This window comes from Aedes albopictus, chromosome 3 (assembly GCF_035046485.1).
Source record: "Aedes albopictus strain Foshan chromosome 3, AalbF5, whole genome shotgun sequence".
Taxonomy (NCBI): Eukaryota; Metazoa; Arthropoda; class Insecta; order Diptera; family Culicidae; genus Aedes; species Aedes albopictus.
This window is the reverse complement of record NC_085138.1, coordinates 418,530,923-418,551,429: the sequence shown is the minus strand read 5'-3', so window position 1 is coordinate 418,551,429 and position 20,507 is coordinate 418,530,923. Positions and strand designations below refer to the sequence as shown.

General features: G+C 39.2%; 1 protein-coding gene across 4 annotated transcripts in view; it reads left to right on the top strand.

Annotated features, from left to right (window-relative positions):
• LOC109403341 (cell surface glycoprotein 1) overlaps nt 1–16,559 on the top strand; it is a 168,622-nt gene extending 152,063 nt beyond the window's left edge. For 2 of the 4 annotated variants that reach the window (XM_029875711.2, XM_029875710.2), the window contains 2 exons: nt 3,722–4,370; nt 4,437–16,559. In XM_029875711.2, coding sequence (XP_029731571.1) covers nt 3,722–4,370; nt 4,437–5,636 — 1,849 coding nt within the window. In that variant the 3' untranslated portion in view covers nt 5,637–16,559. The remainder of the gene's footprint in view (nt 1–3,721; nt 4,371–4,436) is intronic. The other 2 variants (XM_062856335.1, XM_062856334.1) reach the window with 2 other exon arrangements.
• Nucleotides 16,560–20,507: the final 3,948 nt, after the last annotated feature.

Sequence of the window (20,507 nt, the reverse complement as noted above, 5' to 3'; positions counted from 1 at the left end):
TTGCCCAGAAGTCAGGTTGACTAACTTCTAACAAATTAATACTAACTTACTAGAAGTAAGACGTAGTGACTTTTGCGCAACAAAAACCTGCGCCGCCGTGACTCTTCTGTGGCAATTATGTTACTTGGGTGGTGTACATTATATATTTTGCTCCTGGGGTTGAAGATTATTGGGTGAGGAAGTTTCTTCGAGATTCAGGAAAGCCTAAAAGGAGGGGGCTCTAAAAAGCGTTTCGGGAGGTGCTTAAGTAAGAGGAATTTAAGAGGATTTTAGGATTTATTTTTATGGCTTCAGCAACTTTTACGTTCGCTTCAGGAGCAAACCAGGGTTTTAGCATGTCCTTTCAAGGGCAATTCAAGGGGTTCAAGGCGCAGTTCATTGGGATGTAGAACCCAGGGCTGCACCTGAAAACCTCCTTAACTCACTCAAATGACTAAAACCTCCAGTCTCGTCGAAATGCCCTAAAGCTCTTCTACACGTCTTTTATAACCCACATGACATCTTTTGAAATACCACTGAAATCCCCCAGACCCCTTAAGGATCCACTGAAGCACCTCTGAAAGTCCCTGTGACTTCCCTAAGACCCATAGAAACGTCACTGGAACTCCCATGATCACCTCTGAGACCCCTTTTTCATTTGGTATTATAGGAGTCACATAGCAAACGTGTTTGAGGGCAGCAAGGTTGCGACAGCAGCGGCTCCAAAATGTTACACGCCCGCAGCTTCTTCAATCGTTTCACACATGTCCCTGAACCCTTCTGAAATGCTCTAAAGTACTATCTTGAAATCTGTTCTTAAACCCTCTGGAATTTACAGAAACGTTCCTGAAACCCTCTGCAATCCCTTCGGAACATGTTTAAATCTACCCTGAGACCTTCCTTAAGTAGGGGGCCCGTTTAAAGACATGTGTACTTAACTTGACCATGACCATGCTACGGCTGACGGGTTCGATTCCCGGTCCGTCCAGGATCTTATCGTAATGGATATTTCCTTGACTTCCGTCTTGGACATCTTTGTGCTTGCAACACGATATATGCATGCAAAATGATCATTTGCAGAGGAAGCACTCAGTTAATAACTTTAGAAGTGCTCACAGAACACTAAGCAGAGAAACAGGCTTTGTGTCAATGAAGACGTTACGCCAAGAAGCAGGATTCCACCCATTCGCTCATCCCACCTTAGATCTCCTTGAGACTTCCCTTCGTTTTTCCCTTTGAACGACCCTGGGCGATATTACTATAGCTACGGTAACCGTCATTATCACATTTTCCTATAATCAATATTAGTAGTGGTGAGTGATTCTACTTTTTATGTTGGGCTATGAAGATTTAAACTAGATCCTACTGCGTGATAGCCTGCTGACGTACCGCATTTCTGTTGAATATACAGGGGATGGCCAAAATGTTTGGGATAGGCAACTTTTTTTCTCTCACAAAAAAATTCAACATGCTATAACTTTTCGTAGAGTGCATCAAAAAATCTCCAATTTGGACTGTTTATCAACCTGTTATATGTGCATCACTGGTACAAATTTGTGCTCGATTGATTAAACTTTCGCAAAGTTATAACCGTTCGGGTGAAACACTATTGTTTAGACAACTCATTTTTGAGCTGTCATATCTCGGAAACCAGTGAACCGAATTGAATGAAATTTTGAACGTACACTAACAATATACAGATGCTTCACAAACTATTAAAACATAGATAGTTTTTGAACGTTGAAAAAAAATATCATGGATTGACACTTTTTGGATTTTTCTCGAAAAAAGGTAATTTTTTTTACGTCAATGTCTACAAATTTTAGTGTTGATGTCCAAAGAATTTCCACTTCTGTTCTCAAGTTATCTCTAATCAGATATATCAGAGCCTATTTAGATTGAAGAAAGAACACATTTAGCAATTTTTGTATGGTATTGTAAATTTGACTTATTTTCCTCTATATGGGTAAAAATTTCAACCCGGTATAACTTAATTCGTCGTGAGAAAATATTACATTTTATAACGTTGTATTAAGTATCAATACATTGTTCATAAACGTTAAAAAATTCATTCAATTCGGTTCACTGGTTTCCGAGATATGACAGCTCAAAAATGAGTTATCTAAAAAATAGTGTTTTACCCGAACGGTTCTAACTTCGCGAAAAATTATTCAATCGAGCCCAATTTTGTACCAATCATGCACATATAACAGGTTGATAAACAGTCAAAATTTGAGATTTTTTGATGCACTCTATGAAAAGTTACAGCATGTTGAATTTTTTTGTGGGAGAAAAAAAGTTGCCTATCCCAAACATTTTGGCCACCCCCTGTACATTGTTGTACATGGCAGAGCTAAGTAACCTCCTTGACTGTACGTACAAGTATGCAAACTCTTGCCTATAGATGACAATCTAGTTTCGAGAAACATTTTATCCAGCCTAAATGTTACTGAAGTGGCTAACAGCGGAGTTCTAAAGGACTAGGTTTGTAATTGGAGCTTCTTTGGGAAGTTCCGATCAAGTTTAATCTGAGCTTTAATTTGTCATGGGAAGCGGAGCTTCCAATTACTTGGAGCGTGTACCATCACCCATTGAAACAGGCTGTCATTCTATGGGAAAACTCGATCTTTATCACAGCCATACGTTCAAAAAATTCAATACTGAGAGATTCACCTATAATTTTAAAATCCTGGAAGAGATTCCAGATGAATGACAGCGTCGTTTAAAATATCTGTACTTTGACATCAGTCATGTAAAACACTAACAGGAATTTCGAGCCAAAGTCATTGGTAATACCGTCTACTCCCGTTGGTTTGACCTCAACTAATTTGAACAATTTTTAATTTGACCCCCCAAATCTGCACATGATTCATACTCAAAATGGTTTAAACATCATTCTGTTCATGAAACGGGGTGAAACGGAACGCAAAATCAAAACAAAACAGCAAAAAAGGTTACCATCAATGTGCTTTTCGATGCTCACCCCTGTGAGCTAAAAGTTTAAATTAAAAAATGAACCCCGTTGGTTTCCATAAGGCGTCGTTCAAACCAACGGGGGTATACGAAATAAGGCTGGAACAAGGTAAGGACTGTAAATGCACTTTTGTTCTGCACCTGGCACTTCAAAATGCAGAAGCTCTCCTCGACTAAGAAACTTTTTATTCACAATCTTATGTATGCACTTTTAAACAGTGAATATCTATGCTAATCTTTCAAACGATACTTCCAAATGTCAAAGAAAAGACAGAAGACGTTCTGAAGTCTATCGAGCTGCCGAAACAAGAAACATACTCCTATCTGACAACACAAGTTCAACCACAGGAATCACATCAACCAGCAAAAGACTGCTGACAAACACTACTGACCACTTTACTTTCAGCAACCAACACCAAAACAGTTACCGTACAAATGAGTAAGTATGAACGTGTTTTCTATTCCTTTTTCAAAATTTGCACGTTTGAGTGATATCAGCTTTCAATACCCACCTCATTCAAGAACAGGAACACTCCAGGACAAATCGCATGCCTTAGCTTGTAAATAGTGTTGTCGAGGTTGAAATTCAGGGTTCCCGAAGACCATCCAAAGCCAACAAACCTCGCCAATACACAGAAAAAGCACAAACACAAATCGAAACCAACACACACTCACGGTGACTGTACATATGTTTTCGTTTTTTTTCTTTTCCCCCCTCCACCCACACTCCACACCCCACACCCCACACCACCTAACGTTGTTTTTGCAGCACCCGCTTTAACCGATTCTCCTCATCTAGTGTGGAACTGGCGACGGTGTCCGTTTTTAGCGAAACAACCACCGCTCCCGCCTACGCAAACAGGCGTAACAAAGCTTCTCGTAACAGTTTCAAGCCAAGCTCTACCATATCTAGCTCAGCCCAGTCGTCGTCTGCAGTCCAGCAACAGGACAACCGCCGTTCGTTCAAGCCGAACCTGCGGCCAACGCCCCCGGAAGCGGAATCCGGAACCACCAGCACCAGTCTGTACAAGTTCAAGCTGAACCGTTCGCCCGGCCGCTGGCAGTACAAGAGCCCACCGAAACCCACGGTCAATATCCGAAAGCAGCCCGGCGGCGGCGGCGGCGCCAAGAAGACGAACGACGCCGTGGAGAACCTGACGACGGCCCCGATCTCGGACACCTCGGTGCAGTACAACGACATCTCGCAAAACCCGGACCACGCCGAGAAGGTCGACACCGATGCGGATTTGGACCAGTCCGGATCGGTCAACGGAAACGTGCTGAACGACGCGGAGAACGACAACCAGATTGAGCGACGGTACCCGGTCGAGACGATCAAGGTAGAGATCTCGACTCCGGTGGACTTCAGGGATACGTATTACGAGATTGCTACCATCAAGTCACCCTACACTTTCCAGGTTTGGTCGAGGGCTGGGGATTACATTCAAGTGGTATTATAATGATGGAATTTTGATATGTTTTAGGTTGGCACCGTGAAGAACACTCGTTACATCACCGTGACTTCAACATTCGAGAAAGTTCTCGAGCAGGAGACGGCCACAATTACGCCTTCGCTGACGGAGCCTCTGACGGAGAACATCCTGGCGACGACCACTCACATTGATAAGGAAAGCAACCTGCTGGACTCGAGCATTGCCACGCTTCCGCCAATTACGCTGTCGGGTGAAACGGAAACTCCCCCACTGGAAACACTGACGGAGACCTTCAGTACTACACAGGTTATGCTGAAGACCCACATTCTGCCAGTGATTCGCGATGGAACTGACACTTCGAGTTATACTCTGATTCAGACTTACCACGTAACTCGGTTGGTAACTGCCACCAAGACGCTTCCGCCCATGGAGATCTACCAATTCGTGCCGTCCAAGACCTTGAACGAGTTTAACAGCCGTCTGGACGAAGCCGGTTCCGAACTGCACTTGGAACTGGAATTCGGTGATGAGAACGACGAAGACGATGACCATCCCAAACGACAGCGACTACCCTCCGACTTGGACCTGTCCAGCATTGGCTCCGAATTTGACCTTTCTGAAGTCGACAAGACCAACATCCCAGAGAACATCCGTCCCAAGAAGAAGATCTCTTCGCACAAGGAAGCCAACAAAGTCACGACCGAAGCCCCGGTGACAACTCCATCCCTCACCCCAGACCAACTTCAACAGCTCGCTCTCCTTCGGTTACTGAACCCTGCTGCCGCCGCCCAAATCCCCTCCGTCATCACCTCCTCCAAACCCGTGGTCTCCCTCGAAACCGTCTACGAGTCGCACGTCCTCCCGATCATCAACGGTGCGAACACCATCTTCAGCACAATCTCCCGGCCGATCGGCACCCTGACCAAAACGAACTACGAAGTGGTCACCACCACCCTTCCAGCCCTTCCGATCCCCCCAATCCCCCAGCTGAACCCCTTCCAGCAGCAACCCCAGGTCACGGTCCAGTCCACCCCGGTCGTCACCAACGTCATCGTGACGGAAACCAACAGCAAAGTCCTCAAGCTGACCTTCGGAGCCAAGACCGCCTACACGACGCTCTACTCGACGACCGTGGTCCCCACGCAGCTGACCACCTACGTGACGCAATCGGTTCCGGTGGTGCAACCGACGGCAGCCGCTTTTCCCGGGTACTTCCCCGCGCCGTACGCTCCCTTCCCGTACGTGGGCTAAGCCACTTGTATCTCCGTATCTCCCCACCCACTAGCAGCGGTGGAGCGGTGTTAATAATTAATTTTAGCTCAACTCTTCGCAAGTGATAGCAATCAATTGTTTTTAGGTGTTCCCCTCTCCAAACCAAGGGGTGAGAGTGTGGGGGGAATTTCTTCAAGCGGGGGGTCGGGCGATTAGGTTTATGGCTCTTTGTGCTGCGATGCGAGTGGTGCCCTCCTCCTCCTCCTACAGTGGAATCAAAGGAAGTGGGCAATTTCGTTTACTTTCCCGTCTATGGGGGGTGGGACGATTTGCCGCGGGGGCGATCGGATCGGAACGGACGGACGGGTTCTTTGTTCGGGAAGAAGTCGACGGGTTCTCTCGGATACAGAAGGGGGGATATGGGCAAATTATGGGTTCCCGTTCGGAAGATGGATGGCTGGCACGATGGATGACACGAGGGGTTGGTCGATGGTCAATTGTGAATTTCTGTACAGATTTTATTGGAGAATTCTTAAAAAAATCCATTGAGAATTTAACTAGAGATTGCCTCAGCCATTTCTGCATATATTTACTCTGGAGTTTCTCCCTAGAAACTTCCCCTTTAAGATTCTTCAGAAATTTCTTCATAGATTTTTGTTATGCACTTCATTGGAGGTTGCTCATGAAGTTTTTCCAGTAATTTGTTCACATTATGGATATTTTTTATGAACTGCTTCAGAAATTTCTTCTGAGATTCATCTAGAAATTTGTGCAGAGATGCCTCTTTTATTTAAGACTCTTTTGGATGCTTCACCAGACATTTCTTGAGAATATTCACCCAAGGTTTTCCTAGGATTTTCTTCATTTTCATAAATATTCCTCCAAATATTTTCCATAGAATCCAGAATATTATCTATCAATTGCTCTAGACATTGTTTAATGATTTTTTTTCAGGGATAGTGACGAAGCATTTTTCTTGAGATTATTTTAGAAATTTCTCTATAGATTTTTTAAAACAATTTCACAAATTTGTATTGAAAAGTTCTAAAGATTTTTTTTAAGAAATTCTTTCTTGAAAGTTTTTTGTCTGGTTTTTGAGCAACCAAACATTTTTGTAAGAACTTCATCTGAGATTGCTGTTGATATTCATTTAGAGATTGTTTTACGATTTTTTTAAGACATTCTTTCAGAAAATCCTCTAGAGATTCCTGTTGTTATTTTTTTTCAATTTTATTTTCATATATTATATCCGGAGTTTAGTTTAGAAATTTATCTAGAGATGCCTCTATTTTCAAAACAGTCTTCTGGATGTTTTACCAGACATTTTTTAGAATCACCAAATCCTAGGATTTTCTTCATTTTCCCAAAGATTCCTCCAAAAATTCTCCAAAGAATCTTTTGAAGTTCATCCAGAGAATTATCTAGCAATTTCTCCACTAATTGCTTTTGGATTTTTCCCAGAGATTGCGACAAAGTATTTTTTCAGAGATTATTTAAGGAATATCTCTATAGATTTCTCACAAAATTTTCAAAAAAAAAATAATTATTATGAATTTCTCTGGATAAAGAATTTTTTTCTTGATAGTTTTTTGTCTGTTTTTTTTTTGAAAAACATCTCCAAACATTTTTGTAACAATTTCATCTGCGATTGCTGTAGACATTCATCTAGTGATTATTTTAACAATTTCTCAAGACAATCTTTCAGAAAATCCTCTAGAAGTTTCTTATTTTTCCTTCCGGAGTTTCTCCTGAGATTCATCTAGATATTTGGCAAGAGATGTCCCTATTTTCCAAAGAATTTTCTGGATGTTAGACCAGAGATTTCTCTAGAATAATTACCAAAGATTCTCCTAGGATTTTTTTCACTCACCTCAAGATTCCTACAAAAAATCTTCAGATAATCTTTTTGAAATTCAGCCAGAGAATCATCTAGCAATTTCTCCAGTCATTGGTTAAGGATTTTTTCCAGGGTTTCATCCGATAGTTTCCCAGGATTTTCCATCAGCTTTTTTCCAATGATGCATCGAAGTATTTTTTTAATATTATTTTTGAAATTTCTCCACAGATTTCTTTTAAAAAATTCAATATATTCTATTGGGAATTTCTTTCGATAATGTTTTCCCATAACTTCTTTTTAAATAGTTTTTTTTTTTCTGGTTTCTTGAGAAACTTCTCCTAATATTTTGTAAGAATTTTACTTGAGATTGCTGTCAAGACATTCTTTCGGAAAATCCTCAAAAATTTACTTTTCTTTTTTTTTAATTTTCAAATATTGCTTCAGGGCTTTTTCCTAAGATTCCTCTAGAAATTTCTCAATTATTGTCTCTATTATCCAAAGAATTTTCCTGACTTTTTTCCAAAAATATCTTCAGAATATTCACTGAAACCTCGGTTTTCTATATTTATCTAGACATTGATTCAAGAGATTCAGATGTCTTCAGAAGTTTCTACAAAGATTTTTTTTAAGAATTGCATTGGAAATTTCTTTTGGACGTTCTGTACAGATTACTCAAGTAATTTCTCCAAAGTTTTTGTTCATAAGAATGTAGTATTTTTTCAGATATTACTTTTGAAATTTGTTGTGATATGCCACAAGGAATATGTCCAGAGCTATCTCTATTCTCTCCAAAGAATCTTTCCGATATTTCTTCAGAAACTGGTCTAGAAGTTCGTCTGATGATTTTCTACGAATTTTTCCAGAGATTGGAAAGGGATTTTTTTTAGGAGTATATTCGCAAATATCCCCTGCGTTTCCTTTGAAGCGTTCTTCAAAGATATATCCAGGAACTTCCTCAGAGATTATTCTGATAATTTCTCTAGAGATGGCTGCGGAGCTTCCATTATAAAATTCTCTAGAGATTTTATTTGGAATTTGTCTTAAGAATTTTATTAAGAGATTACTGAACTCTGAAATTCGTCAGAGATTTTTCAGATTTTTTTTTCAAAGATTATTTCAAGAATTTCTACAGATATCGGTTCAAGAATTTCTTCACAAATTACTCTAGGACTGTCTCCAAAAATGTTCCAAGCATTTTCATTTGAAAGTTTATCCGAGAACTTTTTCAGGAATTTCTGCAGCAACTTCTGTACGAACTTCTCCAGAGATTTTGCTTCTGATTTTCCTGGGAATCTTTTAGGAAATTCACCAATCATTCCCCAAGACATTTCTCCAATGTTTATAGTTCTTTGAGAAATTGCTTCAAAAGCTTCTACAATGATTCAGTAACGAACTCCTCCAGAGCATGCTGTTTATATTAGATTACTTCAGGATTCTTCCAAGGATTCATCCATTGATTTTTTTTCTAGATTCATTCAAGCATTTCTCAAAAGATATCCTCTGGACTTTTTTTTTAAAGAAATTGCAAGAGAAATTCATACAGTGATTCTGTGACACATTTTCTCCAGAGATTCAATAATTTTAAGGCATGTCGGATTTTATTTAGAAATTGTTTGAAAAAAATGTTTGAAACTCACGCAATATATCTGCGTGAGTTTTTTTTTTCAAAGATTCCCTAGGAAATTTCCCTAGAAATTTCTCCTTCAGGAGTTTCTTCAGAAATATCTAAGTAAATTTCTTTCGGAGTTCTTCAAGAATTTCTTCAGAAACTCCTTCTGGAATTTCTCCCAAGATTTCTTCAAGAAATTCTCCAAGCATTCGTTTAGGAAATTCTGTGGATATTGCCATCGAGATTTCTACAAAAAGTCCTTCAGAAATTCCTCCAGAGTTATCTGAAAATTATCTCCTGAGAGACTTCTGCAGAGTCCTCTCTTGGAACTGTTCCAGGATTTTTTTTTGAAAACTACCCCATGAGCTTCTCTAGAGATTGGATAAGAATTTCTTTCGAGATTTCTCAGGAAATTTCACCAGGGATTTCTTCAAAAACGTCTGGTAGGCTCGTAGGGAAATTTTGTTCAGAAATTTCATCAGCGACTTTCTATGACATTCTCCAGAGTTTTAATTTGGACTTTCTCCAGCGGTTGTTTTAGGAAACTCTCCTAACATTCCCCTGGAAAATTCTCTGATAATTACTATAGTAATTCAAGAGCTTGCTTCATAAATGTCTTCAGTGATTCTGTCACGAATTTATCCAGCAGGTATTCATCCAGGGATCACTTAGCATTAGCATTAGCATTAAGCAAGTCGCACAAATTCGTAGGTGGTACAGCCCTGGATCGCTGTTATGAGGGTTGCATCCTTCCTGTCCGTTACCAAAGCACAAATATTTGGGACTAGTCTTTGACTCTTAGACAAGATTGATGCAATTCTCCAACGGTCGAGTGCTGTCCTGGCCACGTCCTTGCGACAGCTGAGGGAAGGGAAAGGAAGATTAGTTGGACACCTATGAAAGTACGTAGAGACCTCTACATTCTTTCAGGCCTAGGCGTCACGGGAATTTGGATGTTAGTGGAAGGGTAAAGGGTATTAATCCAGGGTAACTTCTCAGAAATTTCTTCACATAACTTCTTCAGAAATTTCTTCACTTTTTGGCATGCCAGATTAATAAAAAAAATGTTTGAGAAAAAATACATAAAACTCATCCAAGTTGTTTCTATGAGTTTTTACAAATATTCCCTCAGAAGTTTCTCCCGAGGTTCTGCAGTTTTTTTTCCAGAAACTCCTTCGGGAATTTCTCCTGAAATATTTGAATAAACTTCTTCAGAAATTCTTGCAGGAATTTCTTTAGAAGCTTCCACCGGAATTACTCCAGAGATTGCTCCACAGATTTCTCCAGGTATTTCTTTAGGAAATTCTCCAAACATTCATTTAGGAAATTTTGTGGACATTGCTTTCGAAATTCCTACAAAAAGTCCTTCAGAACTTCATCCAGAGTTTTCTTACACATAACTCCTGGAATTTCTCCAGAGACTTCTTCATAGATTTCTTTGGAATTTTACACGAAATTTTTCGAAAATTGTCCAAGGAGCTTGTTGAGAGATTGCCTAATAAATTTCACCAGACATTTCTCCAAAAACTTGCCAACAATCATTATCGCTGTACAACAGATGAATAATCCGCTCTTAAGGTAGATTTTGAAAATGTTGGTTGAATAAGCTGTAATTCAGTTGTCACTGGGTTATTCGTGTATCTGGTGGTGAATTACTTTCGAAATTTCAATCATGGAAGTCATCCCGCAAGAGCTTCTTCTAGCTTCTTTTTGTCAAAGATCTGCAAGTATTTATTAAGAGTAAATTTGGGAGTTTCCAACACGACGCTGGTTTAATTATTTAAAACATCCACCCAATACAGAAATTTTGAAATAGAAAATCGTCAAAAAGTCTTCTTGCCTATTACGAATTTGATTTTGGGATTTTTTCAGGAACTCCCTCAAAGTTTCCTATATGTTATAATTTCTTAAAATAATTCGATGTTCATCATTTGAACTTTCTCTGGAGATGTCTTATCCACTTTTTATAAAAAATTTCAGAATGCCTAAATTTTCAAAAAAAAAAATGAAAGATTTCTTCATCTGATCATTTCATTAGAATTCCTTAAGCCAATCTTACGGAGATGCTTACAACTTTTCGTTTCGAAATTGGTACAAGATTTGGTTTTGTTTTCCACCAAACATCTTCTACGAATGTTTCCATACATTACTTGGGATTTTTTCTAGAGACTTTGCGAGTAATCAATTCACTGATATTTCTCGAAAATCTCGGTAACAGTTTAGCTTATAGCTCAAAAGTTTTAGTCAGGAATAACGTAGGGCTTTCCAGAATATCCATGTTTTTATTTTTTTTCTTGTCACATTTTCAGAAAATTTCTTTTGAAAACTCTTACAGGGTATCTCTTACGGATTTTTTGGAACTCTTCTAGATATTTCCCAAATACTGACTGCAACACTCATCAAGAAATAAACCAAGAGGTGTACACTCTTGAGTTTATTAACGAGTTCCGTGAGCTCTGCAGAACATAATGTAAGAAGCAACGAATCCTGTAGGAATTTCCCAAAAAATAAATAAATTTACTGGGTATTACTGGTTGCCTCAAATATTCATTTCTTTATTTTGCTTCAAAACAGATTTCATCTGGAGACGTTTTAATCGACATTTGAAGAGAGACCAGAGTGATGGAGACGTTTTAACATACTTCTTTATCATAAATTCTTCCATTGATTCAACCAGATCTTGTATCAGGATCCCCTGATCAGGTTTTATTCAACGGTACATTCACCGATTTTAAGAAATCTAGCAGAAAACTAAAACATATGTTTCAAAATTTATTTAGATGTTTTTTTTAATGCTAGAAAGGTCAAAATTTATAAAATTATACTCCAAACAGTTTTCCAAAACATGTAATTTCAGAACTATCAGAAACTCCATCAAAGGACACTGTAGGATTTTCCTCAAAGAGTTAAAGAGTTCATCCAGAGCTTCCTGAAAAGCATCCCACGAAAGTTATCGTCAGGATTAGAAGTTTTCTTCAGAATGCGATTTTTTTTAATTTAGCCAAACGTATTCCGTTTTCTTCCCTTATGATTATCTGTAGATGTTCATTCACATATTTGAGAATGTCCATTTTCAACTTCTTTGAACATTGCTTTGACTAAAAATGTAATAGATTTGCAGTGAAAAATAAACAAAAAAAAAATCTCAAGGAATTTCTGAAAATCATCAGAAGTTTTTCAGAAGATTTTCCGGAAAGTTGTTGGAAGACTTTTTTTTACAAACTTCTGAGTACTTGGTCAGGGGTTGCTGTAAAAATTCCCCCACAAACTATTTCGGATTCTTCCTTCACTTTTCCTGATGATTTCTCGATCTCTTCTTCAAGGTTAAATATATTTTGAGATTCCTCTAGAAGACATTCATTCCAAGAGGACCGTGTCAGGAATTTTACTGGGTTGCCTCCATAAAACTCTTTGGCATTCCTAGTAAGGGCTTACGAATGTCAGTCAAGGCTAAGTTCCGGAATAACAAAGGATTTTCCAGAAAAGCATTTCATGAAGTTTCCTCTGAGATTTATCCGGTCTTCACGAATGCTTCTTGGACTATTTTTTACTATTTCTCACCAATTTTTCAAAAACTCCTTTAGGGAATTTAACCAATGATTTCTTCATGATTTCTTTCAAAGAACAATTAGCTTTGGGAAAGTTCTTAGAACAGTTTGAAAACCTAATTTCTTTCTCCTTTGGTTTAATGTTTGTTCTAGTGATCTCTATGAAACTATTTTACTCGAAATGCTACTTTGGCGTTGGAAATTCTCCTAGAATTCTTTCTACAAGAGCCGTTTACCTGAAAGATTTCCGAAATTTATGTAATGAATAATGAATGATGTCTGCTATAGTTTCCAAAAGATTTTAACACGATTTTCCAACATCTCTGCATTATTTTCTTGGAATTTTTCTATGGGATTCTACAAAATACTTTTCCCAGGAGACATCTTAACCTTCTTCGTCAGAGATCATTAAAGAATACTGAACTATAACTTTTTAATTTATTTATAAATTCTTTTAACGATTTTTTTGCTACTTTTAGATTTTTTATATTTAGATTTGTTTGAAATTTATTCAGGAGTGAACGCAGATCCTACAGGAATTCCTCAAAAAAAAAAAAATTATTCCAACATTTTCTGATGATTTTCCTGGATCCCTGAGAAAATTGTGTCTTTTTTTGGAATATATTATTCAATGATTTTTTTAAGATCCTTTTTTAGGCTTTTCAAGAATCTCTTCCATTTACTTAGACTCACAAAGATTCTTGATACGTTTTTTTTCAAACGTTTCTGTTCCTTTAATGTTTTATATTTTACTTTTCAAGAGTGTTTCCTTGGCATTTATTTCTGATTTTTTTGTTTTTTCCTTTATCTTTCACGAAGTAACGATTGAGTGCAGTTTTTCAGTAATTTATTTTGAGTTTCCAATAGAATGGGGTAACCATGATTGTTTTCAGCATGTTTTTTTTTATATTTTTGCGGAGATGAAGAACCAACCTATTGTTAAAATGACAATTTAGAAAAAAAAACAAAACAAAAAAATCATATATACATCATATATACAGTTTTGTATATCAGTTATTCATTGTAAATTAAAGGTCAAACAAGCCTGAATTTCTGGGCGACCAGGATGCTTTGTCATGCAAGCGAAAGTCATTTTTCAAATCGGAGTAACTTCCTCAAACCATTTCTCAAGAATTCTTTCAAAAATTCCAACAGAAAACATATTTTTTGAATTCAATCTTAAACGATGGAACAATTCTGGATGAAAATCATTCAGAAAAATATCCAGTGATATTCCCGCAAACTTTCTGAAAGATTTCCACAAAAATTTGCTGATGAAATTGAGAGAGATTTATGCAAGAAATTAAGATTACAGTAGGTATGTTCCAAGATATTTTTACCAAATGATTAAAAAAAATCTCAAAATTTTCCTTAAAAAAATCTTCCGATTATTTCTTGGTGAATTTATGTGGCTTTCCTACCAGGATGCATCTCGTAATTCCCCCTGAGAACCCTGTAGGGTTTCTCAGGATTTTTCCTGATATTTACCCTGGCCAAAATATCCAAAATTCCCCGTATTTTTTTTAGAATTGCTTCCGACATATCTTTATTTCTTGGTGACCAGTAATATGCCATGCAAGCGGAAATCATTTTCCAAATGTGAGGTTATTTGCAAAGCTTTCCTCAAACCTTTTTTCCAAAATTTTCTCTTTGAAATTCCTCCAGAAACCATTTTTAAGATTCAATCAAAAACGTTGGAATAATGCTGGATGAAAATCATCCAGAAAAACATCCAGAGATTTCCCAAAAAAAAATCCCATAAAGAGATATACAAAGATTTGCTGAAGAACTTGAAGATTTTTGCAGGATGATTGCAAAAAAATCTCATTTTTTTCCTGTAAAATTCCCTTGAATGTTTTCTTGATATTGCTCATGAATAGCCGTAATATTCGTATCAGGATCCGTCTCGTAAATTCCCCTATAGAATTAAATGAATCCCATAGAGTTCATTCCTAGGATTTCTCCTGGAATTCTCTTGGGTATTCTCAAAGGGATATCCCCGGAGATTTTTCAGGGATTTCACCAAAATTCATTCTCCCTGTATTCCTACCAGAATTCCTTCCAACATTTCTTCATTAAACATATAACGGGATTCTTTTAGAGATCTATTCCGGTTTTTTGCCTGAGTTTCCTTCAGAGTTTTTTTTTGCAGAGATTCCTCTCAAATCTCCTTGATTGATTTCTCCTGAACTCTTTTTTTCCTTTTTTTTTAAAGACTGGATTTGTAATTTTTTGAATATTTAGCCAATACGTTTCCATCATCCAGCAACCCCTCGTACGTCAACCATCCGCTAGCTCACGCACCAATGACTTACGACCCTTCTCGCACGTGGAAATCATAGGGAATCACTACTCGTTCATTGACCGGACGACGCACCACAAACGGCTTTGAGGCCTCCGGTAAAATTACTAGTTAGAACCGCGAAGGTGGTACCCTCCAATCACGCTTCGGAAACCCTATGCCACCCCCCCTCCCCCCCCCCCCCCATCCGCCCATGAACGTTCAACACCGCCCATAAAAACGAACTATAATTTCAACAACCCTCCGAACTCGGGCCAACCAAGGCAAAAGTTCTCCATCTTACAGCCAGAAGTGCCTCCAAGTGTTGTTTATCGACATAAATTTACGTGATGTACGATTATCACCGACAGGGACCACCACCAGCTCCATCGTACCCTTACCAAGAATTTCCGTTTTTTTTTCTTTATCATATCTATGAACAAGGCCCGGATGGGTACATGGTCTTTTATGAAGTCGGAAGAATTTTATGGCATCGAACCCATCATCGTTCCACCCACGCACAGAAATAGCTTTCGTAAGTGTTGTAAGAAATCATCCTCAAATTTCCACTGCACTGTACGGAGAAGCCAAGAGAGGAGCCATAAATCTAAACTATCGACCCCCTGCACTTGATAGATTAAGTGTGTCTTCGACACACTTTGGCAAACAGTAGTAGTGTGGATTCGCTCTTGACTTTGTTTCCTAAGAATAGCATAATTTGATCCCCGTATCCCAATTCCCATTCCTTGTCCTCACAGTTAAGTAGATTTAGAAGAACCTCCACTGAAACCGAATGAGCTGGCTTTAAACCGCGTGGATTGATTTTTCAACTTTTCCCAGGACGGAAAAATTGAAAAATCATTCCAACTTTGAAGCATTTTGCTCCCAACAGCGGCCTGTGTGGCAGCAATTACCCCACTCCCCCCTTCCTAAACAATATTTTATTGTTAGGTTACGATAATTTATGTAAATATTACACCTAGGATTACAGAAGCTTCAATCAACGTCATATACCGCCCATCACCCTCCTTGCTTAAACACCGAAACAATTCAAACAAAAATATTTTCCCGTCGCCCAACTGTCACTCCCATCACTACTAGGAGTGAAATCTGATCCATTTTCCACCATCAGCACATTGCGTTGTTGGTGCCCAACCCGTCAATCAATCATGAATTCTTTCCTCCCTGTCTGACGGGTTTGGGTTAATTTCTACTATAACGGCACCGGTAAAAAAAATATCCTGTGGCAAGTTTCCTCTTTTTTCCTGTAAATAGTTGACCGTTACATCGATCACGCCCAACAACGCACATATTTGCACACAGACGGATAAGTACGCAATACTCAAATCGGAGGAGGATACTCCGAAACAGTGATTGAATTCCGCGCACGAAAATAGCTCTACGAAAAATGATACACTTTTAGTTTAGCAACTAACTGTTGAAAGAGTTTTTTTTTTTATGTTATCATGTGAGACAGAAGCAAACAAAAAAAAAACCTATTGTACATAACCATTTTCCATCTGTATTTTGTAAGCAACCAGAAAGGAGTATTTTTCCTGTACCGAATTTAGACTGTAGGCCCTTAAGAATGATTTATTTTATATATGATAATATTATTGATGGTGAATCCAGCAACCGAGAAATTTATGGTATGTTTCCTGTTTTTAAATAAAATGTAATAAAATTAGTCGTGTGTGTGTGTGTGTGTGTTTACTTTGAAAGAAAGTCCTTCTTTGGAACCTGCACAAGAAATCAATAAGACTATTGCTCACGAATAACACGAACCTCCAGTCAGAGATGCCAGATTATTTTATCAAAAATCTGTATCAATACAGATGTTTCCGTATCACCGTATTTAAGGGAATAGCAGACACCGAAAGTACTAGACTTCAATGGAAACGAACAAAACTGTACTACTTTTTGGCGGTTTTAAATTTTTCCTGGCATTTATTTTTTTTTTAATATGAGTGAAAATGTACAAATTACAATAAATTCTTTGAAGTTTAAGCAGCAATTTATCAAGTTTTCAATAAATTTACTGAAAACTAGTTGACCCCGGCAAACTTTGTCTTGCCTACTACGATTTTTGACGCTTGAAGTCCCAAGCCAAGGCCAAGTCTCCGTTCAAAAAGTAAGAAAAATCGATTTTCAAAAACTCTCAATTTTCCAAGTTATTGGCCTCATAAACCTTCCTTGGGTGAAAACTAACAGAACAAAACTCGGACGACCCAAATCGGACCATCCGTTCGCAAGTTATGCGTGGTCCCACGTATGGCACTGCATTTTTATATATATAGATAGATATAGATAACCACAAATTTTATGCTTTCTGGAGAAATCTGTATCACATTTTAAAAACCGTATTTTTCTGTACTCTGTATCTTGTCTGTATAGAAGGCCAAAAATCTGTATATTACAGAAAAATCTGTATATCTGGCATCACTGCCTCCAGTGAATAAGTGCTGGAGAACTAAATCTACTAAAAATGATGTGGCTGTCGTAGTGTTTTTGATAATTGGTTGTTTGGAAGAGGTTCACTTTGGTGCGTAGATTGCCGTTTGATAGCAGTAATGTGTGCTTAATTTACTGTGAGGGTGATGCAGCACAGTTCCCTGGTTTCCATTGGGTTGACGGAATATGATAAATGATTCACGATGTTTGAAGTACCTCCCAATACTTAAGTTCAGAGCTTGTATTATTGAACCTTCCTAACGCATAACGTTGGGAATAGCTCGCTGACCTAGTGAACGGTTTGGGGGTCAATAATGACCCTTGCACATAGAGGGTTCACATAGGCACCCATACTGTCTTCTGACATACAGCGGTGTCACGCTTTTTCTGGATGAAATCAAGAAAGAATTCCTGGAAGTTCTACGCGTCAAAGTCGAACGCCGTGGCTCATCATCGAGCAGCTGCGTATCGTAGAAGTGGCTCAAGACTACGCGCAGCAGCTAGCAGTGGCCCTAACAACGGAAGAGCAGCTTGGCGCAGCTACACTTGAAGATGGTCGGAGGGACATCCAATTAGCCATAGTAGTACCTCGGCTAGGAATGACTGGAAGGAACTTCTTGAGCGATCCCGAAAATAATTTCTGGAGGAAACCTGTAAAAAATCTCTGGAGTAAATACTGAAGGAATTTCAGAATGAAAAGTATGGGAGAAATTCATGAAGGAATTCTAGAAGGAGTTTCTGGAGAAATCCCGCTAAGAGTTAGTGATAACAATCCCACAAAATATTCTATATAGGCGGAATCCAGGAAAGATCTCCTGGGTCAAACCCACAAAGAACTCTTGGAGATATCCTAAATGTCCTAGAGGAATCCCACAAGAAACTCCTGGAGGAATTTCGGAATTTTCAAAAGGTGGAATCTCAGAAGAAACATCTTGAAAAATCCTAGAAGACTCTTGAAGAAATTTTTAAAGGAAGGAGTGGATTCCGGAAGGAATTTTTGGAGGAATACCAGTAGAAAACATGGATAAAATTTCCAGAAGGAGGAATCTGGTCAATCTTGGAAAATCTTGAAGGAATGGCAGAGGGAACTTTAGGAAGTAAGAAATACTCCAAGAAACTTCTTGAAAAACCACAGAAAAAAACGTTTGAAAAATTCCCAGAGAAAACTGCTGGAGGAATTCTAAAAAAAATACTTTTCGAGGATTCTCAAATTAATTCTTGGAGGAACACCAGTGCTGGATTATTTCAGTAAGAACTCCTGGAGAAATCTTAGAAAACACTCTTAGGAAAATCTCCAAAGGCACTCTTGGAGGAATTCCAGAAGGAGCTCCTGTAGGAATTTCAGTAAGAACTCTAGCAGGTATCAGAAGGCACGTTATCCTCCATTTGGGACATTTGTGCCGTCGTCCTACATATAAGTCTATTTCATCATTTACCTGAGGGAGAATAGAACAAGGGATGGGAATTAGGAAAGGAAAAGGTTATGAAATAGGAAGGGGTACCCTAGAAGAGGGAATGAAAGCATAAGCGCAACGAGAGCTCACAGCCCATACCACAAACGGGTTTAATTAGTGCCCTGAAAAGGATCTGTAAACGCATAGTCGTAAAGAGAGCCTACAGCTCATTGGAGGTAGCTTGGGACGTCAAGCGTTTTGCAATATGACATTGAAAGGCACGTCATCGAAAGCATCCTCAAAATTCAAGAAATCACCCAAGCAAAAACTACGTTTGAGCGAGTACTTTCTTGAAAACGTATACAACTTTGTGTAAAAGAGTCACTGTAGACATCCCAGATTGGGAGGCATGTGAGTTCACATGAATAGGCATGTTAGCCGGACGAACATCACAGATGTGAAAATAGACAATGCGTTTCAAGCATTTCAGAAAGAACGAGGTAATCAGATAAATCTGGAATCCATTCCTTCTTTATACAACGCATGCACCCTTTCGGGATAAACCTTACCTTACTTACCAATCAGGCTAAGGCCGCGGGGTGGCCTCTGCTGTACATAGTAGCCGTCTCCATTCCACTCGGCCCATGGCAGTTTGTCTCCAGTTCCGCACTCTGCGTAGGGTCCGCAGATCGTCATCCACTTGGTCGACCCACCTAGCTCGCTGCGCTCCACGTCTTCTTGTACCGGTCGGATGTCTCTCGAGAACCATTTTAGTTGGGTTGCTATCCGACATCCTGATGACGTGACCCGCCCACCGTAGCTTCCCGATTTTCGCGGTATGGACGATGGTTGGTTCTCTCAGCAGCTGATGCAGCTCGTGGTTCATTCGCCTTCTCCAAGTCCCGTCTTCCATCTGCACTCCGCCGTAGATGGTACGCAACACCTTCCGTTCGAAAACTCCAAGGGCGCGTTGGTCCTCTGCACGTAGGGTCCATGTTTCGTGCCCATAGAAGACGACCAGTCTAATCTGCGTTTTGTAGACGGTTAACTTCGTGTTACGGCGAACTTTATTTGATCGTAGAGTTCTGCGGAGTCCAAAGTAAGTTCGATTTCCTGCCACAATGCGCCTCTGAATTTCTCTGCTGGTATCGTTGTCGGCGGTCACCAGTGAGCCCAAGTACACGAATTCTTCAACTGCCTCGATTTCATCACCGTCGATATAAATTCGGGGTGGCGGGCGCGGTGAATCTTCCCTGGAGCCCTTTGCCATCATGTACTTTGTCTTCGACACATTAACGACTAATCCGATTCGCTTGGCTTCACTCTTTAGTCGGATGTACGTTTCCGCCATCGTCTCAAATTTACGAGCAATAATATCAATATCATCAGCGAAACCAAGCAGCTGAACGGACTTTGTGCAAATCGTACCACTCGTGTTAATCCCCGCTCTCCTTATTACACCCTCTAACGCAATGTTGAACAGCAAGCACGAAAGACCATCACCTTGCCGTAACCCTCTGCGAGATTCGAAGGGACTCGAGAGTGTCCCTGATACTCAAACTACGCACATCACTCGGGATAAACTATGGTGTAATTTCACGCCATGAAAACACCCAATAGAAAATTACAAGAGTTCAAAACATGTTTGAAATACTCAAATCCCTCTGGAGAAAAAATGGACAAAACCAGATTTGCTCCTGGAGATTTGAAGTAAGCAGAGCTTTTAGTGCCCACTAAGTCGATTCTATAGCTACAATTCTCGGGCGGAAGCTAGAGATACGTTACCTTAC